At 34.7% G+C, this 21,361-nt stretch overlaps 1 protein-coding gene across 2 annotated transcripts; it reads left to right on the forward strand.

The window, feature by feature from the left end:
- Positions 1-8,907: 8,907 nt before the first annotated feature.
- CDPMEK (4-(cytidine 5'-phospho)-2-C-methyl-D-erithritol kinase) lies at positions 8,908-14,835 on the forward strand. 2 transcript variants are annotated; one of them, XM_021107918.2, is made up of 11 exons: positions 8,908-9,877; positions 10,096-10,191; positions 10,261-10,329; positions 10,442-10,546; positions 10,637-10,693; positions 10,831-11,031; positions 11,488-11,580; positions 11,659-11,758; positions 12,093-12,192; positions 13,314-13,399; positions 14,558-14,835. In XM_021107918.2, exons 1-11 carry the CDS (start codon positions 9,689-9,691, stop codon positions 14,647-14,649), a joined length of 1,188 nt encoding a protein of 395 aa, XP_020963577.2. In that variant the 5' UTR covers positions 8,908-9,688; the 3' UTR covers positions 14,650-14,835. The 2 variants fall into 2 exon arrangements, 1 of the variants encoding a protein (XP_020963577.2); XR_015892140.1 differs by having other exon boundaries at positions 9,237-9,877; positions 13,314-13,855; positions 14,018-14,835.
- The last annotated feature ends 6,526 nt before the right edge of the window (positions 14,836-21,361 follow it).

Below are 21,361 nucleotides of genomic sequence, written 5' to 3' on the forward strand. Positions count from 1 at the left end.
GCTAAAGTATATTTATTTGGAGTTATTTTATTTATTTAGTTTAGTGTACTCTATGTTCTTTTGCTAAATCATATTTTTTTAGACTTATTTATTGTATTTATGTAGTTTAGTTTAATGTAATCTATGATTTGCTAAAACATATTTGTTTAGAGTTATTTATTTAGTTTAGTGTAATTTGATAAGCAGGTTCATTTTCGGGTGATTCTTGGAAGTCAGATGAGTTGAGGACTCCCCCAAATTCTGATGACTGATGCGGAAATTCTAACCACAAACTAATCGACAAGTGCACCGGATCGTACCAAGTAATACCTCAGGTGAGTGAGGGTCGATCCCACGAGGATTGATGGACTAAGCAACAATGGTTAAATGATTTACTTAGTTAGACAAACAGAAAATAGTGTTGAGAGTTCAAAAGCATTAAATTAAAGACAGGCGAATAAATAAGTTGGGAATAAAGTATGGAGAAACAGTTAAGGCTTCAGAGTTATCTATTTTTTGGATTGACTTTTCTTATTAACTATTTTAATCATGCAAGATTTAATTCATGGCAAACTATATGTGACTAGACCCTAATTCCTTAGACCTTTATAGTCTCCTCTAAAATTCATCAACCGCCAATTCCTTGGTCAATCAATTCTAATTAGGGGGTGAAGTTTAATTCCAGTTATTATGCCACAAAAATTCTAATTACCCAAATATAAGAGGATTATATATCACGTATCTCGTTAAATTCAGATAAAATAGAAATTTAGGAGAAGTTGTTTTCAAGCTGCTGTTCAAGTAAAGAGCTTTTCTAAGTTATACAAGAACTCAATTAGAAAGAGGGTCATACTTCCGTTGCACCCAAATTCATAAAATAAAGAACGAATACAATTCTTGAAATATAAATCAGTACATGAATTAAAATAGAAAAATAATATAATCAATCCATACAATAGACAGAGCTCCTAACCTTAACAGTGGAGGTTTAGTTGCTCATGATTCAGAGAGAAAAATAAGGATTCTGATAAAATGTATTTTGGTTGAGGTGGAATTGAATGTTAACTAATTGGAATCCCCAGTGGAATAATTCCAATCCCCTTTTATATCTAATCCTAATTAATTTAAAAATTTATTTTCTAAAACTAAAATAATATCTTTTCCTATTTTTAAAATAAAAATTAAAGTTTAAATCAAAATTAATTATAGCAATCAGCACGTCTTCAATTGATGGATAGGGACCACTTGCTTCGTAAGGTCCACGGCTAACTTGGAGTGGGCATAACCATTCTTGTGTGAATCTCCCTTGAGTCTCTGCTTTCCCTGGCTCTAGTCTGTGTTTCTGGGCCGAAAATTGGGTTGAAGCTCGGCCTGAAATCGCCCCTAGCGTTTTCTGTGAATTCTGCATGTGGCGCATGTCACGCGTACGCGTCGATGATCTTCTTCACTTGTCACGTGTACGCGTCAGGTATGCACACGCGTCGCTGTGGAACTTTCGCTTTTCACGCGTACGCGTCAGGTACGCGCATGCGTCGCCATGGACAGCTCCGAATCACGCGTACGCGTTAGGCACGCGCACGCATCGCTCCTCACTGGTCAGCTCCTTGGTTTCTTCTCTTTCTCTGCAGAAACTCATCAAATCCATTCGAATGCTACCTAAAATAAACAGAATTGCACAAGACTCAAAGTAGCATCCATAGTGGCTAAAAGATAATTAATTCTTGATTAAACCCCACAAATTGAATGCAATTTCACTAGGAAAAGATAGGAAAGATGCTCACGCATCAATGACGAGGCAAACCTAGTTGTGAATCCAATTTTCAATGATGCTGCCAAGTTTGGCCATGTCAGGTTGAAATTAGAGATGGAATTTACAACTAGGAAAGCTTTCAAAAGGGCTGTTACAAATTATACTTTACAAGAGGGAAGAGGAGTAAGGTATTCAAAGAATAACACTACTAGAGCTAGAGTTGTTTGTAAAAATGAAGAGTGTCCTTAGTTAGTCTATTGTTCTTATAACAAAAGGCATGCGTGCAGGCAGATTAAGACATTTAATGATGACCATACGTGTGAGAGAAAAACAAAAAATAGGTGTACAACTAAAAAATGGGTTACTGAAATCCTAATAAAAAAGGTAAGGAAGCAACCTACTTTTAGGCATTGTGAGGTATTTGACTATTTCAAGAGAAAAACTGGAGTTCAATTGTCTAGGACTAACATTACAAGATCTTTAGGAGATGCTAGGAAGATTGTGAGAGGTGATGAAGCAGCCCAGTATGCCAAGCTTAAGGATTATGCAGAGGAGTTGTTGAGGTCAAATCCAGGATCTACTGTGAAACTAGGTGTAAATGCACAACTGAGGGAGACCCTATCTTTCAGAATTTTTATGTGTCTTCATGGTTGCAAGCAAGGGTTTGTGCACAGATGTAGACCCTTGATTGGTTTGGATGCAGCGTTTCTAAAGACTTCCTATGGAGGATGGCTAATGTGTGCCGTGGTGCAAGATGCAAACAATCACATCTACCCCATAGCATGGGCTATTGTTCCTGTTGAGAAAACAACTTGGAAGTGGTTCTTGGAACTTTTACATGAAGACATCGGTTTCTATCAGGAGCATAACTGGTGTTTCATGAGTGACATGCAAAAGGTACGTATAATGTACTATATAGAAACACAATATATGATATATTGAATTGTTTAGATTTAATGATGGTTCTGTTAGGGACTATTTGGATTTAATGAATGTATAGTTAGGGTATATTTTGAGTATTAGGAACTTGTGAATTCTGAACTAGTACCATTCTCATGGTTATTCTGAACTGTTACCATTGCCACTTGTGAATTGCAGGGACTCATACCGGTACTGCAAGAGGTTATGCCCAATGTGCATCGCAGATTTTGTGAATGGCACTTGTGGCATAACTTCCAAAAGCGATGGAAGAACAAGCACCTGAAATCATTATTGTGGGCATGTGTTAGAGCACAGACAGCTCTAGAGTTTAACAAAATCATGCAAACCCTCAAGATTATCAATGTGAAGGCGTGGGAGTATCTGGACAAGATCCCCAGACAATCCTAGACCAGAGCGCACTACAAAGACACCTCAAAGAACGACAATATATGCAACAACATGTGTGAAGTCTTCAACTCAGCCACTAAGCCATACAGATCAAAGCTGAAGGTTGTAGAAGGCTTAGAAAAGGGGGGTTGAATCTATGACATTCTTTCAACTTAAATATATTAACCCTTTAAACCAAACTTTCAGTCTGAATCTGTTTGAACTCAGCAGCGAAAGATTTATGAGACAATTTCATTTTGTCTCATGAATATCAGAAAACAGAACAGAGCAGGGAAGAAAGAAGTGACACCATCATGTATCCTGGTTCGGTTGCCTTGTGCAGTGCAATCTACGTCCAGTCTCCACCACAACAGTGGTGGAATTTCCACTATAGTTAAAGTATTATATACACCAATTCCACAGGATTGACACAATCCTTTCACACTCAAGTTCTAACCTAACTTGACTTGGTTATGCTAATACTTAACTCTTTAGGGGTGTCCATGGATCGGATCGTATCTGCAGATCCGAGGTAAATATCCGCATCTAATCCAAAAATTGCGGATATGATCCGATCCGCAAATTGATCGGATCGCGGATATCTGCTCTACATCCGCGTATCTGATCTGCGGATCCGCAGATCCGCACAATAATAATTAAAATATATATATATATATATATATATATATATATATATATATATATATATATATATATGTTTGGTATTATATTTACTTGTTTGTATGTTTTAGTTAGTAATTATTATTCATATATTGTATTATTTTATTTTTGTTATTTAGAAAGAGTTTGATTAAAAATATTTTCGGAATAAATAAGTTTAAAAGTATGAAAAAAATATTTATTGAATATTTTTACATAGAAATATGATTAAAAAGAGAAAGTTTAATCATGCGGATATATCCGATATCCGATCCGATCCGATCCGCACATTTGCAGATCAGATCGGATCAGATCCGGCATTAAAAAGCGCGGATATCATATCCGATCCGATCCGATCTGTGGACACCCCTATAACTCTTCACTCTTAGTGCTAACCCAACTAAGAAAGGGGTACCTCACAGGTACAAGATACAAGACACAGACTCAACATAAAGAAATATGAAATAACTCTAGGCTTTTCACTCAAGTGTATCTCTCTGCCTCTTTCCACTCTTAGGCTTTTTCAATGACTCTTTCATTCAGCCTTTTACCTCAAGAAATTACAGAAAGATAAACATTAAAAAGAAAATTACAATCTGTAAAATATGAAGGAGATTAATGATTCAACAGCCTTTTTGCTATGTGATGAACCAGATTTGCTTGCCTCTGATTTAGTTCCTCATTCTGGCGAAATGCTCCTTTGACTGGGAAGCACTGTCCAAGTTGATGAACTTCTTCAGAGAACTCTTCTCAGAACATAAACCTCAAAACACTAGTTATCTCTCCTTGACTTCTGAAGAATGAAAAATCTTCTTTTGTATCTCCTTGTATGTTGCTGAGTTGCTCTCTCTTAGGTCAACCCTAGAGCTGTGTGCTTCACCAACTCACCGTGTCACTTTTTAGTTAATCCCCAAATTAGAAGTTTGTGTCTGACTTTCTCTTGCTTGACCAAAAGCCTCAGGAAAGCAAAGAGAAATAGTCTTTCAATGGTAAGCCAAATCTGAGCCATTGAATTACCACTTGGTCCCCAAGACAAAAATTTGACCATAGATTCACAGCAATGCTGATCAGAGGTCATCTTTCCCATATATCCTAATTTGGAATGGCTGAGAGTTGAAGATGAAGAGAAGAAAATGAGATGCATGTAGAAGGAAATAAATCACCTTTAGCTTCTGACTTCTCTTGATACAGTTTGATGTGGGTGATTAGACTTCAACCTTTTTGCTAAACCTTCTCTTTCTTGCTTTTTTGGTGAACAGCTTAGGAGCTAAGCTTTCTCTCTCTCTCTTTCTCTGAGTTCTGACCGAGACAGAAAAAAGTGAACGTTGCTTTAGAAGCAAAATGGAGGGATTAGCCTTGAGTGATATCAAATCGGGCTTGGGTTGGCTTAGATTCAATTAGCCCGTTTGATTTCTTTACTTTGTTTTCTTTGGGCTTCCTTTGGACAGCCCACCAGCAGGTTCAATTTATTCCATAATGGGTTGCAGCTATATATTGATTTTTGGCCTGCATCACTCAACCAAAATAATCAAAACTGATTGGGTAATTAGCCCAATAATCTAATGTTTGTCATCATCAATTATGTTAGTTAATTTCTTAACTCAACAAAAGCCAATACTTACACTACTGGAGGAAGTTAGGAGGATTGCCATGACAAGCATGGTGTAACACCCTAACTTTTAGCACCTCATGATCGCACTAAAGGTCCGGTCATTACCTGACTTTACTCCTTGAATTTCATACTTTATTTATTTAATATTGAGCCTCAACAAGTTAACATGTAGAGGCTCAATATTAAATAAATAAAGTATGAAATTCAAGGAGTAAAGTCAGGTAATACCCGGACCTTTAGTGCGATCATGAGGTGCTAAAAGTTAAGGTGTTACACATGGCCAGAAATAAACTCAAGCTAGCCAGTCATATTGGACATTTACCTCCCATACAACAAAGTAGGCTTGCAAGGAGAGATATTTCAGCAGATACCAAACACCTATGTGGTCTGGTGATGCTACGGAAGTCATGTTTGAAGTTCATGGTGAGCCGCACAACGTGGTAGTTGATTTGGGAAATCACACATGCAGTTGCAGGTCATGGCAGCTATTAGGTAATAGACCTGTAGATTTTTTTGATTTATTTTTCTAAATACTGCAACATATTCACTTAATTATCTTCCTTTTAGGATTACCTTGTCGTCATGCCATCGCAGCTATTGCATATATGAATGATCGGCCTGAGAACTATGTTCATGCATGGTTGATAATGTGATCTTACAATAAGACATATGAGTTTCATATCAACCCGATAAGAGGAGAAGAGATGTGGGACAAGTCTGAGTACTCTCACTGCTTACCCCGGCAAGACCAAAATCACGTGGGAGACCAAAGCTTTATGCAAGAAAGAAGGATGCACATGACGTCCCTGTTGGAGGCAGTCAAGAGAGAAAGTCCACAAAATTAAAGAGGCAATATGGCAAGTTCACTTGTGGAACTTGTGGCGATGTTGGTCACACTACAAGAGGGTGCGAAGTTGCAAAAATGCTAAAGGCAGAGGAGGCAGCAACAGCTGCAGAACAAGCTGATGATGAAGCTTGTGAAAAAGCCCCACAAAATGCTCAAGTTGATAATCAAGTTGGTAATGAAGTTAGTGCCCAACAAGGTACTGTTGTAGAAGGTGCTGCTGCTGCTCAAGGTATATTGTTGTTCAAGGAGTTGTTGCTCAAGGTGCTGCTAAGGTAATTTATGTTACTAAAATTATTTACAAGCCACAATTTGAACAATTTTATTGAGTATTATGATCAATTATTACTATTAATATTGTAAATATTAGTATTGTGGTTGATTCTTATTGTTATAATTGACAGTTGCCCAAGTGAAAGATAACTAGGCGAAACAAACTTCCAATTGTCAAGTCATCTATTGATGCAGCCAGTTCTCTAAAGTCAAATTTTGGTGTTGCTGATGTGGTTTTAAGTGAGACAATGGAAGGAGCAAGTGCAGGAACATCTAAAAAGATGGAAGCTTTGTTGAAGTTTGTTCCAACACCTGGATTTAAGGCATCAAGAAAGAAAGCTTGATGATGTCATGAAGACTTTAGTTGTTACTTTATGATAGTCAGAACAATTTGGTGTTGTTGCTTTTAATTTGCGTTGTGATGGATTAAGTATGAACTTGTATTTTGTTAGTGTTTGTTCATGGTGGTATGACCCTAGCTATAAACTTTTAGCCTAGTTTATATTTTATATTTTGCACTATGTTGTTGCATAATTGTCATTATTATGTGCTTTTGTTAAGACAACACTATTGTCATGGTTATTATAATTATAATAATATATTACAAGTTGGTTTAGTTAAAGATGTATATTTATTAGCTTTATTTTGTCATTACATTATCCTTCATTCAGGTTAATATCCAGGTTAATGAGATACAAAGTTGAGAAAAACTTAACTTCATTCATTTATAATCATAAATTATTACATAATGATCATGGACACACTTACACTTTAGCTATTTTTTAACTAAAAACCAAAATAAACAAATACCAAAACCAAACACAATAGTTATTACAATACAAAACAGTAGCAACATCAACATCTTCAATGTGCTAATACTACTCTTTAAAGATTCCATTCTCCAATTGAGTTCATTAAAAACATCTTGTGCAACCTGAACTACACCTTATTCTTCATATCCATCAGCCCAACGAAAGAAATTACAGTGAACTCCAAACTACAATAATGCAAAAAGAAACATTGAATTAACGATCACCAAATCATCCCTTTAAACCCGTATCAACTTAACAATTCCATTAAATACAAAATTTTACCTCATAGTTGGGACACCCATGAAAATGTCTTCTTGGATTCTCTGGCGTCGCTGAGTACTTAATCACCATACGCAACCCACAACTGAAGAATACAACGTTCTTACCCCCTGGTTCGAATTTTCTAGTTATTGTAGTTTCTCCCATTGGAGTTATTCTTACTTGAGCTTCCTTGACTTTTATCACCACCGCCCATCATGTCTCACCCAAAAGAGCGACTTTTTAGAGCTTCACAAGATGAAAAACAACAACGAGAAAGAGAAGAGTGGAGACGAAGAACAAAGATGAACAACAGCGAGGAGGAGAGGAGTAGGGACGAAGAACAAAGATGAACATTTGGGGGTTAGGGTTTTATAAGTGTGAATGGATCAATTTGGGTATTTTAATCAAATTTGGGACACCAATTTGAGTTGAACTCATTGTGCGTTCACATCAACGTACAGTTAAGTGCCAACTTGACACTTAACTATACACCTCAGTGCTGTTAAAACGTCTCTTAACTTTTGGACCAAGGGGGATTCACGATTCTGAGAGTGGAGGACTTATTTGGTCATTTTAAAAAATGGAGGACTAATCTGAAGCGAGTTAGGAATTTTAGGGACCAAATTGGCATTACCTCCTTTTTTTTTTCTAGCGCCGTGCGTATCCTTTCCATCTCCATCCTGTCGCTGAACAACCATCCCACAGTGATGCATCGCGGACCTTTGTCACATGCCGACTCTATCTCCGCAACTCGATGACGTCGGCACCGCACTGTCAACCTTGATAACTTCCGTTGGCGAGCTTCCATCGGCATCAACAATGGTCTTCCGTCGGCAAACAGCTCAGCGCTACCTCTGCCACTCCACACGAAGGTCACCGTCACTGCTCCATTGAAGTTGCGTCGTCTTCTCTGCTGGACCGCCTGACACTGCCTCTCCCGTGCTCGGCCTCGACGCACGTTGCGCCGGACTTCTAATGGAGGTGTCTTTCTAATTGAGCCGTGTCTTTTTTATAACTGTGTCTAATGAAAGTGTCTTTGTAGATGTGTCTCCTAGATGTGCCTCCTTATGCATGTGTCTTCTAGTGAAAGTGTTTTTGATCAGTCTTCGCGGCAGCATAGTAACGACGCAGGCACGACGACAATAATGATACCTGCAGAGGGGTTAGGTTTGATCCCGGGTCTAGATTTGGAACTTGAATTGAATATGAAGTTGCTGATTTTGAACAATCCTTATTTTTGAAATTCTTAATTAATGTTTATTATTAACCTATTAATTTTAATAACAAAAATAATTATTAATTATTGTTGTCACAACTTGACTGATTGTTTCTTGGTCCTTAATACTTTTCCTTTTCGTAATTAGACCTAAAACTAACTCAAATAATTTTGGCCAAGTAGTAAAAATAAGGGATTTAAATACCTTTGAACTTGAAAGCCCTAGGTTTGAACCCAGTTGCAATTTTGGAAATTTTTTTCAAAATTGAACTATTGGTCCACTTGTGGATTCAGCCGGATAAATTTTTAATTTGATAATTGGATCGGTTTGGGTTTTCAATTTTCATAACCTTATTAATTTGTGTGCTTTCTCGGCAATAGAGAAGTCAAAGGGTTTGACGGGAAACGAAGATGTGACTTATGGCTTATGAGATGTTCGTTTATCTTCAATTACCAACTAACACATCATCTTTGTGGGTTAGATTACTACATAAATTGCACCTACTACCGAGAAAAGTTTTATATTGAAAAAAAGAATGGGTGAATCAATCAACTCATTTAGCAGTCAACAATCTCGTTCATTTGGCGCTCACTACCAGACTACCTCAGACCCAATCTCATCTCACTTCCTCTCCAACGCACCGTCTCACCGTCACCAAACACCACCATCGTCCTCGTTCATGCTCTGCGCCGCCACGCAGGAGGTTGCTCGCCGCTGACGTTCCTCGGTCGTGCTCTTCTCTTCCTCGTCGCTCTCGTCTCTTCCTCGGTCACGCTCCTCGCTTCCTATCGCTCGCCTCCTCGTCGTTTCACCAGTCTCCTGTTCATCGTCTCTGTTCCAGTGTTCCTTTGTTCCACTGGTTTCTTCTTCTGTTTCGGTTGCTTCTTCTGGCTTCTGCTTCTGCTGGTTCAACTGGCTTCTGCTGCTTCTTCTTCGTCTGGGAAATCTTTTTGTTACACATAAATTGAATCCATGGCTTCTACCCAGTTTCTCTGCAGTAGTCATCTCTTTCCCTCTTCTCGAAGTTCCTTCAGAAGCAGCCATTTACCTCGATTCAAGCCATATGGGTCATCCAATTTCCACTCAAAGCTTCATTTCCAAAGACCCCACTTGGTTAGAGCCATGGTTTCTGATTCCAACACTTCAAGGAAGCAAGTAGAGGTTTGTTTTCTCATCCTAGTTATTATCCCTTGGCTTGAAGTTTTATGGTTATTTTGTTGAATGACATTTTAATTTCAGTTTCTTTTTGTAGTTTTACTTTGGCGTGCTATCTTTTGAATTTCGCTGTTGCTGTTCTTGTTGTTGTTGTCATTGTTTTTCTCTTTTCTATTTTTGGGAGCTGATATAAAATTAGTTGTGATTTGGTGAATATTAATTAGATTGAGTATGACCCTGAGGGAAGGATAAACAAATTAGCAGATGAAGTGGACAAAGATGCTCCATTTTCAAGACTTACTTTATTCTCTCCATGCAAGGTAACCATTCTGTTGCTCAGAGATCATTCCAAAATTTGTTTGCTTGTATTGATGATTCCTTTTATGCAGATAAATATTTTCTTGAGAATAACCAACAAAAGGGAAGATGGGTATCATGATTTGGCTTCCCTGTTCCATGTTAGTTAATACAATCTCATTTTGGTTAATACATTTAGTTCAATTCTACAATTTTTTGTTTAATTGTTGATCATATGTCTATAACTTTTTTTTACCACTTTGAAATCTTCAGGTGATAAGTCTAGGTGATATAATCAAGTTCTCTTTGTCACCATCAAAAACTACGGACCGTCTCTCGACGAATGTGTCTGGGGTGCCCCTTGATGATAGAAATTTGGTAATTCATCGCGAACTTTTGTTTTCCATCTATGATTTTTTTTATCCAGTTTCTTTCAGTGAATGTAATGCAAATGTTCTTTTTCTGTAGATTATTAAGGCGCTCAATCTTTACAGGAAGAAAACGGGAAGTGATAACTTCTTCTGGGTATGAACAACAATGCTATTTTCTTCTCCAAATTTTTATCATATTTGAATAAGAAAGGTTCATACTTTTTATTATTGTTTGGATTTCTAATTTTGATGAGATTTAATGTATATTGTTTATATTTATGATATTGTCAGATTCATCTTGATAAGCGGGTACCCACAGGGGCTGGGCTTGGAGGTGGAAGTAGCAATGCTGCAACTGCATTATGGGCAGCGAATCAGTTCAGCGGTTGTCTTGCCACTGAGAAGGAACTCCAAGAATGGTCGAGTGAGATTGGTTCGGATATTCCTTTCTTTTTCTCTCAAGGAGCAGCCTATTGCAGCGGTCGAGGTGAGGTCAGTCCTAACCTTCCTCATTATTAGATTTGACAAAAAACTTTGAGATGTACTTCTAATATGTCGTTTCGTATTTATTTATGGGTACTCAATCTTTGCTGCGTTTTAGTAATATGTGATCTGTTGATAAGTTCCTAATGGGTAGAATATCAAAGGCATAGCATCATTATATTGGATTCGATAGTCATTCATTGTTCGTGAAAGTTTTTATTGTTATGTATAATAAACACAAGTGGACCAAGAATTGAAACTTGATTGATCCTTTTACTTGAAACCTGAAGTTTATTGCTAGATGGATATTAGATCATTTTGTCATGAATGGGAAGGGTTTATGTTCCCGTAACCATTGAAAGGTCAAGGCATTCGACTATTATATTTAATTTCGCAGGCAGTTGGATTACATGAATTTCTTTTATCATTATACCGTAAATTTTCTTTTTCATTTAAACTGTACAGATAGTTCAGAATATAGCTCCACCACTATCTTTGGACATTCCAATGGTTCTCATAAAGCCCCAAGAGGCCTGTTCAACTGCAGAAGTCTACAAGGTATTTGAATTTTTAGAATAAGAACACAACTTTTCCCTCCTTTCTCATAATCAGTAATTTTTTCTTCGAATGATACAGCGGCTACGGTTGGACCAGACCAGTAATGTTGATCCTTTAATATTGCTAGAGAATATTAAAAGGAATGGGATATCACAAGATGTTTGTATCAATGATTTAGGTTTGTTTATTTTCTTCTCTTTTTAACTTTATTCACTCTGGTTTTGATAAAATCTTCTTGAAAACACACTTTATATACAATTCCTGTGAGGTTTCTAGTGTGAATTTGATTGATCTTTTATTCTCATGATATACTTGAATGTGCAACTTACCATGAAATATCTTGTATGGCTCCTATCTCTTGCAAATCAATCCTTCTAACATTGTAGATACTGATCCATATGTATCACATTAGAATATAATCCAGATTTTTTACTGTACTGTTCTGATGAATTAGAAAGCCTTTATGTTTTCATTTGATTTATAGTATACTTTTCCTTGTTTTTCATCTGTAGAAATTCCTGCTTTTGAAGTTCTCCCATCTCTCAAGCGATTGAAACAGCGGATCATTGCAGCTAGCCGTGGAGAACATGATGCTGTTTTTATGTCAGGAAGGTAAAAACAGTTAAAATACCTTGACAACCTTGTATTCTTCATTCATTCTGCCATTTTTTCTTTGGAAGTTAAAAAAGGTACAACTTTATGGAGCAAAGTTAAATACTGTCTCTGTTTCTTTTCTCTCTCTTGGTTTGTGTTTCTACATGTACTACTCAATTAAGGACTAAACAATGCTCAAATATTCTGTGAAACAAGCCTGCTATGGTGTTGAAGTTTATTCTAGTTACTTCATTTTTTATGGGGGCAAATGTATAAACATATTATTATTGGAAATAAAATTTACATCATTATTCTTTCACTTGAAGTTCCTATGAATCCTTATGGTTAGATGACTTGGATGATTTAGAAGCCTCCCACATCACCTTAGCCTGATGGTTTGGCAGCTTTGGTTTATTGTTATTATTATTATTGTTTTATTGTTTTCATCATCATCATTATTATTGTTGTTGTTGTTGTTTTTCCAATGGATGATATCTAATTTTTTCAAAAAGAGAGTATAGGGATCATTTTTAATTAGCCAACATTAGTCAACTTTTCCTTTTTAATTCTAAAAATTCTCTTTTTTTTTTTTTTTTTTTTTTTTTTTTGAGGATTTTGGGTTTATAATTTAAGATTTTGGGTTAAAGGTTTATGATTTAGAGTCTAAAATTTAAGATAAACAAAATAATTTAAAAAATGTTGGCTCATGACTGAAAACAGTTGTCTCCCTAGCATTACTCTTTAAAAAAAAATATTTGTCAGCTAAAGTTAATCAAGCACATGGTACAACTAGAAGTTTAGAGGCTTTGACATCTCTCTCTTAGTGTGGCATGGTAGATTGTTCCATGGATTTCCTTAGTAGTGATTTTTCGATAAACACTAGTGGTTATAATGAATTATCAAATTTGATATATTATAGCATAGTTCTAGACTTTTAATTCTATTGAAGGATGAGTAATTTATGAAAGAATGAGTTTTTAGTACTCTTCCATGTTCTTAAATATATTCCTTGTGCTGAAATCACAAATGACACTTTCCTTCGTATTCTTTTCTTGCAGTAGTCCAAAGTATTTCTTTTGCTCTTTTTAAAATATGCAATTACACATCTTATATGTTTTCTCTCAATTCATGTCATGCAGTGGAAGCACTATTGTCGGTGTTGGTTCAGCTGATCCTCCACAATTTGTTTATGATGATGATGAATACAAGGATGTCTTCTTGTCAGGTAAACCTCAATCAATTGGCTTGAAAAATAAGTTCCTTGGTCTTCTTTTGAAGCCGCTATCCCATACTTCATACCTAGTAGCTAAATTAAAATGGTTTAGAATTTAGAAAATGTCTTTTGGGGTTGGTTTCTAGAGCAATTCCAATGCTAGTTTTTATTTCAATTTCATTTTGGGTTCCACAAGATGCTATATGAGCATTTGTGGGACCATATGTCATAAATAATTATTTGAAACTAAATGTGAGATTTGTCACTCCAATGCTTAGTTTCAATTTTCAATTTGAATTTTATATTATTTTTAATCATTCCACCCAGATAGTTATACAAGTGGCAAAATTTTATTAGTTCTCTATCAAGATGATACTGTTTTTCTAAAGTGAGAATGGTTTCATTTTATCTATTAATTTCGATGCAAATTTCAATTTTAAATCAGTTCATTTTTTGTAAATATCAAAAGTAATACTTCAAAAGCACTCCACTACAGTTGTTCTTATGATGTCGTCTGTTGGCCTTAGACCTTTGTACTTTGAAGAACTTGATTGAATATCTCAGTTACGTTTATTGATACGAACAGTTAGCGTAGTTATAATAAGTATTAGGATAGCATTAAGTTCATAGCAAACCGTGAACAAGGCAGTACTTTGCTGTTAAGGTATCTTGAATGAACATTGTTAGGCCCATGTGTGAAGCTTCTGATCTTTTCGGAGGACTTTCCATCTCAATCATGTGAGATTCTAATTTGAATCTCTAAAGTAAAAAAATTGTTTAAGTGATAAAGTGAGGATCTAATCATAGTTAAATTTGTAACTTCCATTGTATGTGAATCTCATCATCAAAATTCAAGAATGATTTCTCACTTTACCAATTTCCTCACTTTAGAAGAGTTTGATCTGTGAGATTGGTAAGCTATATTTCATAGACAGTTTCTTGCTCGTGATCCTCCTCCCTTTTGATCCTCCTCCCTTTTTCTTCTCTTGCTTTTATTGATGTTCTTCTATCAAAAAGAGGGAGAAAAGAGGAGGCGGAGGGTTGGGAGAAAGTTTGTCTGTTAAATGAATTTGAACTGGGCTGACACCTCCAATCATAGAATTGATTCCGGTGTGGATTTTTCATTCTTTCTTTTATTTTTATTTTATTTTTTATTTTTTCTGATTGCAGAAGCTTATTTTCTCACACGAGAAGCAAACGAGTGGTACCGAGAGCCCTCTTCAAGTCCTGCCGCCTCTCCTTGTGTTTCCGAAACTGTTTAAGCTATATTTTCTGTAAGATAATAAGATGGTACAATGTTGTGTTATGATCTCATTTTTCATGGAATAAAAATAATGCAAGCCTAAAATAAAATCTAATATACATTTATTAAGGTGTTATTTTCTTTAATTGGCTATAATATTAAGACACGAGTTAACATACTTTATATTAAAATAGCTTTTTAGAAATGTTTGTAACTAAGACCAACCAAATTCTGTCACATGTTCTTTTTAATCTTTTATCACTAGTTCATTCTTTTTTTAATATATTTTTTTCTTTCTTGTGAATCTTTCTTTGTTCGATTGTAGGGTATTTATATATTTTAAAAAACTTTATGAAGATGAAAAATAAAGAAGAGAAATACAAGGAAAAAAAGATGAAAGAATAGATAACAAAACACAAATTTATCGAAGATAAAGACATTTTTTAGAAGTAAAATACATTTTTTGAAGAAAAAGTTTAGAAAATGAAAAAAATATCAATGATAAATATCGAACTTTTTGAAAGTAAACATAAACTTTTATGAAAAACATATAAAAAATTATATAAATTTATTGATGAAAAATATTAAAATTGTCACTATAAATTAAAAAGTAACACGGGAATGAAATAGAAAGATTTACTAACAATTAGGGATGAACTCGGATCGGATCGGATATGGCCAAAATTTTGATTTGATTCGCACTAAAATTATCAGATCGGATAGGATTCAATATCCGCAGTTTTTTTTTGTTGGATCTGATCTGTGGATTAGATGTCGGATATATCCGCAAAACATAAATACTTTTTAAAAGCTTTTTTTATTTAAAAAATCAATAAAATCTCTTTCTCTACTCTTTTCTACTCTTTTAAACATGTTTACTTTTAAAATAATATTAAACATATTTTTAAATAATAAAAATAAAATAATACAACATATGATAATTATTAGTTGAAATAAAATATAAAAAAAATATTTATTTATTATTTTTGCGGATACGCGGATAAATCCGCAATCTGATCCTATTAGTGTGCGGATCGGATCCGATAATTTTGTGGATCGGATTCATATTCGCAATTTTCGGATCGGATTTGAATAAATACTGCGGATATGCGGATCAGATCCGATCTATGAACACCCCTACTGAGAATGAAGTTAAAAGTTTATTGACTATAAAGACAAATTATTTAAATGTAAATATAACTTTTTGAAGAGAAAAATATAAATAAAACAGAAATTTTTTTATAAATATAGAAATTTCTTAACTGTAATGATAACTTGTTAATGAGTAAGATAGAAATGAAATACCAAATTTTACGGCAATAAATTCAAATTTTTTTTTATGCCAAACACATAGGTTGTTCAAAAGTAAAGACAAATTTTTTAAGAGAAAAATATGATGAAAACACAGAAAGTTTTAAATATTTTCATTAATGAATGTAAAACAAATGCATTGAAAACTAAATTTTTTATATTTTCAATAAAAAATTTTTTAGTTTGTAAACTTAAACATGTGCTCTTAAGGCACGATAGATAAATTCTATAAAGATAAAATTTATTTAAGATAAAACTTGGAAGGAAACAAAGAAATTTATTAATGATGAGCACAAAACTTTTTTGATGAAAAATAAATTTATTGAAGGTAAATATAATTTTTTGAAGAATAATAGAAAAAAAATATAAATGTATTAATGATAAACATAGACAATTTTTTTATGATAAACACAATTTTTTTTTTGAAGAAAAACACAATTTTTAAAGAGAAATATTAGAAGAAAAAATAGAAATTTATTGATGAGTAATATAGAAATTTTGATACAATAAATACAAGTTTTTTTTATAATAATTGTTCCGTTCATGATGATCTTGCCGAGTTATAGCAATTCCGACTTCAGTAAGCTTCTTTTACAGAGAGAGCTATACATCGGCTGGAATTTAAGCACCACGGGTGGGAACACCTGCAAAAGATACTCAGACGCTCAAGTCAGAAGAAAATTTTTATTATAAAGAAAAGATAAGCTAAAGTAAATGAGGTGAACTGTAGAGAAGTGTCGTGTCTTGGTGTGTTGTTTGTTGTTTCTTATATAGAGTGGAAGTCTGTTGTGTTAGTTTTGAGTTTTGCCGAGATCCTTGGTTTTTCCGAGCATCTCGCTACATGGGTTTTGGATTTATATCGTTTTGCTTATCGTGCTGTGAATTATGTCTTACGTGTTCGAGCTTTTCGAATTTGATTGCCGAGGTATTAGGTACTCATCATAGCCCCAAGCTTGACCTGTCTTGAAGGAAGCAGGAAAACTTTGTTGATTGTACCTCGGCAATGTCTTGTGGTGTGTAGTAGAGTGTCTCATCCCCAAACTCGTCCTAATTCATTTGGAGAATGTGAAAAGTTTAGCCATTAATTATAGTTTAAATGTTGCCTAGTTTCATGCGCCCATTATGATGTGATGGATGTGATTCGTGGCGTGACTTTCGGTGAACCCCTCATCGTGTGATGAATAGATTTTTTGAAAGTTATGGAATCAATGCCTTAGATTAAAAATGCTTGATTGGACACAACCGTTTTGGCTTCCCACGTTGGTATTAAAGAGTGTCCTTTTCCCCAAGTGGATATTTGTTGAAGTCTCAAAGAAGAAAAAATTTAACACCCCTATTTGTCTTCAACATGAGTAAGAAAGGTGAGTCTTTTGTCTATTTGGTTTGTCTTTCTTTCTGGTTTTCACTTAGCAGTAGTACTATGGGAAAAGTGAAAGTAGAGATTGATGAGAGGGGTCCTGTTCTTGGGTGAATGACAATGTGACGAGTTACGTGTCTCGGTTTAATGACATCAAGTCGGTGAAGGTGTTAGGTTCAAATGTTTGGGTCAGGGAAGGTAGCCAAATAAACATAAAGGTTTTGCCGTGTGGTGAGAATGATCGTGTGTGTGAAAGGTTGAGTGATTGGCCTTATTTTTATTTGTATGGCTGTTTGTTGATGGAATTAGGTGTAAGATTGCGCTTCTCAGAATTTCAGTGTGGCATTTTGTATTGGTTGAACTACGCTCCAACGCAGTTGCATCCGAACTCATGGGGGTTTGTCAGAGCTTTCGAAATACTAATGGAATTGTTGGAGCAATCCCCGTCGTTAAGACTGTAAAATGACTGTGGTTTTGGCTGGCACTATGGTCAGAACTCTGACGAATACTCTATTCCTACTATGGCGAGGATGGACGATGAAGAACCTTAGGGTGAATCTTAGCAAGAGAAAGGGTATGAAGCGGAAGAAAGAGTGGTATGTCCTATGGGGTTGCATATAAATATGAGTTCGCCATAGACGAGCATACTTCCATACTTTAGGTCATCCCTAGGAAACGACAATGTTCATCACCGATGGTGCCACTTATAGGTACAGTGAATGGAAGGGGGGGGGGGAGAGGGTAAGAATCTATAGTTCCCAACAGGGTACTAAGGAGAAAGGGGTCAATTTGTCTATTGGCTTAAGGTTACATCTCTATGTTGGGCTATCACATTTTTACTAGTCTAAACCTAGGTTTACAGTCTTTGTCACTTTCAATCTAGGACAATCTTAGTCTCCTTTAGTCTAGTACAATCTTAGTCTACTTTAATCTACAATTTTAATTTCTTTGAGTCTAGTACAATCTCAGTCTCTTTCTATATCATTTACTATAGTTTCTTACAGAATCTCACTGTGGTAACAAACAGACACAAGCAAGTCACAGAAAACAATCACAAAGAATATGCAGCAATATGATGCATGTCTGTTTTACGCTCTATGCGGGCCATGGATTCACATGTCGGTTCACTACTCGCAACCTGATATTATTCGTGACCAAGACCAGATATGGCTTCTCAACTGTGTACATTATGCATACGTGTGTAATGGATTAAAGCCACGTACATTCTGACAACCGACAATCATTACAGAGCTTAACGGTAAAATATGCTAACAATTGGGAAACAATGTGCAATCTATGGGCGACCACTTACAATCAACGAATTGGGCAAGTGAGATGAAACCGCTAACCTTGCCAGGCATACCATCTAAAATGGCGTTCATTCTAAAATCTTAATGTTTCTAAACCATTGTTTTAAGGTTTTCAGAATTATGACTTATATTAATTCCTTTCATTCTCAGTGTGGGACCATTTTTCCTTAATCATTCAATTAAATATTAGTATACCCTTTCTTGTCTTAGTTTATCAATCATACGTTCTTTATTGTTGAGACTTTTGATCATAATCCTTCTGCTATAAAGTTTTTAAGATCATCCATTAGAACTGATTCTTTCTAATTCTTTAAGGGCCCTTTTGACGTTAATCTTTTGGGAAAATTACTATTTTGTCTTTCCTGATCTTAAATTTATCATTTTATCCTCTGTCTTTCATTAAAATGACAATTATGTCCTTTAAACTTTATGATTATACCATCTTGCCCCCAATCTTATAATAAATGACCTTCAAGTTTTTTGGCTCTAAATTTATTATTTTGTCCCTATTCTTTAATATAAATGACATTCATGCCCTTTAGGTTCTAAAATTTCATCATGTCGTTAATCTTTTATATTAAAGACTTTTATATTCCTTAGCCTTTTAAATTACCACTTTGACGCAATCTTTTATAAAATACTTTTTATGTCCTTCCTCCAAAATTACATCTTTGTCTCTATTATTTTTATAAAATGATCATTCTACTCTTTAGACTTCATGATTATCATGTTACTCTCATCTTTTTTATAATGACATTTTTGTCCCTTATTTTTCTAAATTACTATTTTGTCCTTGAACTTTTATAAAATAATCTTTTTACCCCCTCGTCGATCCAAATTACTATTTTACCTCTGAACTTTTATGAAATGATCATTTTATCCCTTATTGCTCCAAATTACCATTATCATTTTAACCCTAAACTTCTACAAAATTATAATTTTATTTTTCTTTAGCAAAATTATACTTTTATCCCCATTCTTTGTCATAATTACATTCTTATTCATATATTTTATCATAATTCTCATGTTGCTCCATTACTTCACCAAAATTATCATTTTGTCCCAAATCTTTTATAAAATTATATTTTTGCCCCTAAACCTTCTATGTTCGTATTTTTATCCTGGAACTTTCTTTAATTATATTTTTGCTTGCTCTTTACACTATGTTATCTATTTGATCTCTACACTCTTCTCACTTCTATTTCCCAACTCTCTCATTTTGAGTGCATCATTTATGTCTCCAACTCTTTCATAATGACTCTTTTGCCCCTTAGTTTACATTCTTAAATCTTTTAAGACTTCCTTCATCTTTCACCTTATTAACATATTCTTAGGGGTTTCTCTTACATTATCTAAAATTTCCCTCTTTTGCATCAGCCATTCTATATGCACAAATTAATCCTATACCTTCATAGAAATTCACATTCAGCCATTATGCACTACATGTATTCTAATTCATTCTAAGTATTTAAACATCATTCAAACATTGTCATATACTCTATTCGATTAATTCTCAATCAAAGGCATCATTAAAGTTTCATGACATATGTGAGATCAATTAAGCTAACCTAACCTTTACTTCAAATCCCAAGTTTTCTAATCACTTCTTGGGTGCTCTCTAACACTATTCACACTTATATTACAATCAAGAACAATTTTCAACATCATGAAGCCTCTTTGGCTGAAATGAACATGGGAGAAAAGGGAGAAATTTCTCACTCTTAGAGCTTGAAACTTATGATTATGGACTCCTTGAGACTCACAAATCATGATTCATGAATATAGAAAAATTATAATTGATCACTCTCTTGTGACCATCATGGCCAAATTGGAGAAGAGAAAAGAGAGAGAATTTCTCTCACCTTTTGAGCTTAAAAGCTTGTGATTCTTGCTTCTTGAAGATACTAGAACATAATTCCAAAACAATAAAAGATAAAAAATGGTCAAAACTTTAAAGATGGGAGGGAAAAAGATTTTATTCATTAATCTTGATGAAATTGATATAGATGTGAAGAGAAAGAAGAGAAAAAATGATTAACCAGCGTGAAATTTTGATTTGAGCCTTAGTTTCTTCATGAATCAAGCTTGAACATGGAGGCCATGGAAGCTTTCTCTCTTTTTCTCTCTCTTTTTTTCTTATGATTAGGGCTGGAAGTGAGCCGAGCTGAGCCGAGCTAGACTAAGCTCAAGCTCGGCTCACAAAAATTGAGCTTGGCTCACGGCTCGACTCATTAACAATCGAGCTTATTTCTTAAGCTCAAGCTCGACTCACCGAAAGCTCACGAGTTGGCTCAAATAATAGAAATATAAATACATAATCTATAATTCTATATCAATAAATTATAACTTATATTTTTTTAAAAATATTTAAAAAGATCAATTTTATATATTGTTATCCATCAATAAATTATAAAGTTTTTATTTATGTCCTACATCAAAATTATATGTAAAAAATAAATATAAAATTTTAAATAATTAAGATTATATATATATATATAATCAAGTCAGCTCACGAGCTAATGAGCTGAGCTTATCCAAGCTCAAGCTTGGCTCATTTAATTTATGAGCTCAATCTTGGCTTACTAGCTCACGAGCTTAACTTATCGAGCTATTAATGAGTCGAGCTTGAGCTAGTTCATGAGCTGGCTTGACTCACTTCTAACCCTACTTATGATGATGTTGAAAATGATTTAGGAGAGAGAGAAGAGGTTCAAAAGTTTTATAGAGGGATAAAGATGAGATATGTGGTCCAG

The sequence above is a fragment of the Arachis ipaensis genome, chromosome B7 (genome assembly GCF_059453495.1).
Source record: "Arachis ipaensis isolate K30076 ecotype BB chromosome B7, ASM5945349v1, whole genome shotgun sequence".
NCBI classification, from domain to species: Eukaryota; Viridiplantae; Streptophyta; class Magnoliopsida; order Fabales; family Fabaceae; genus Arachis; species Arachis ipaensis.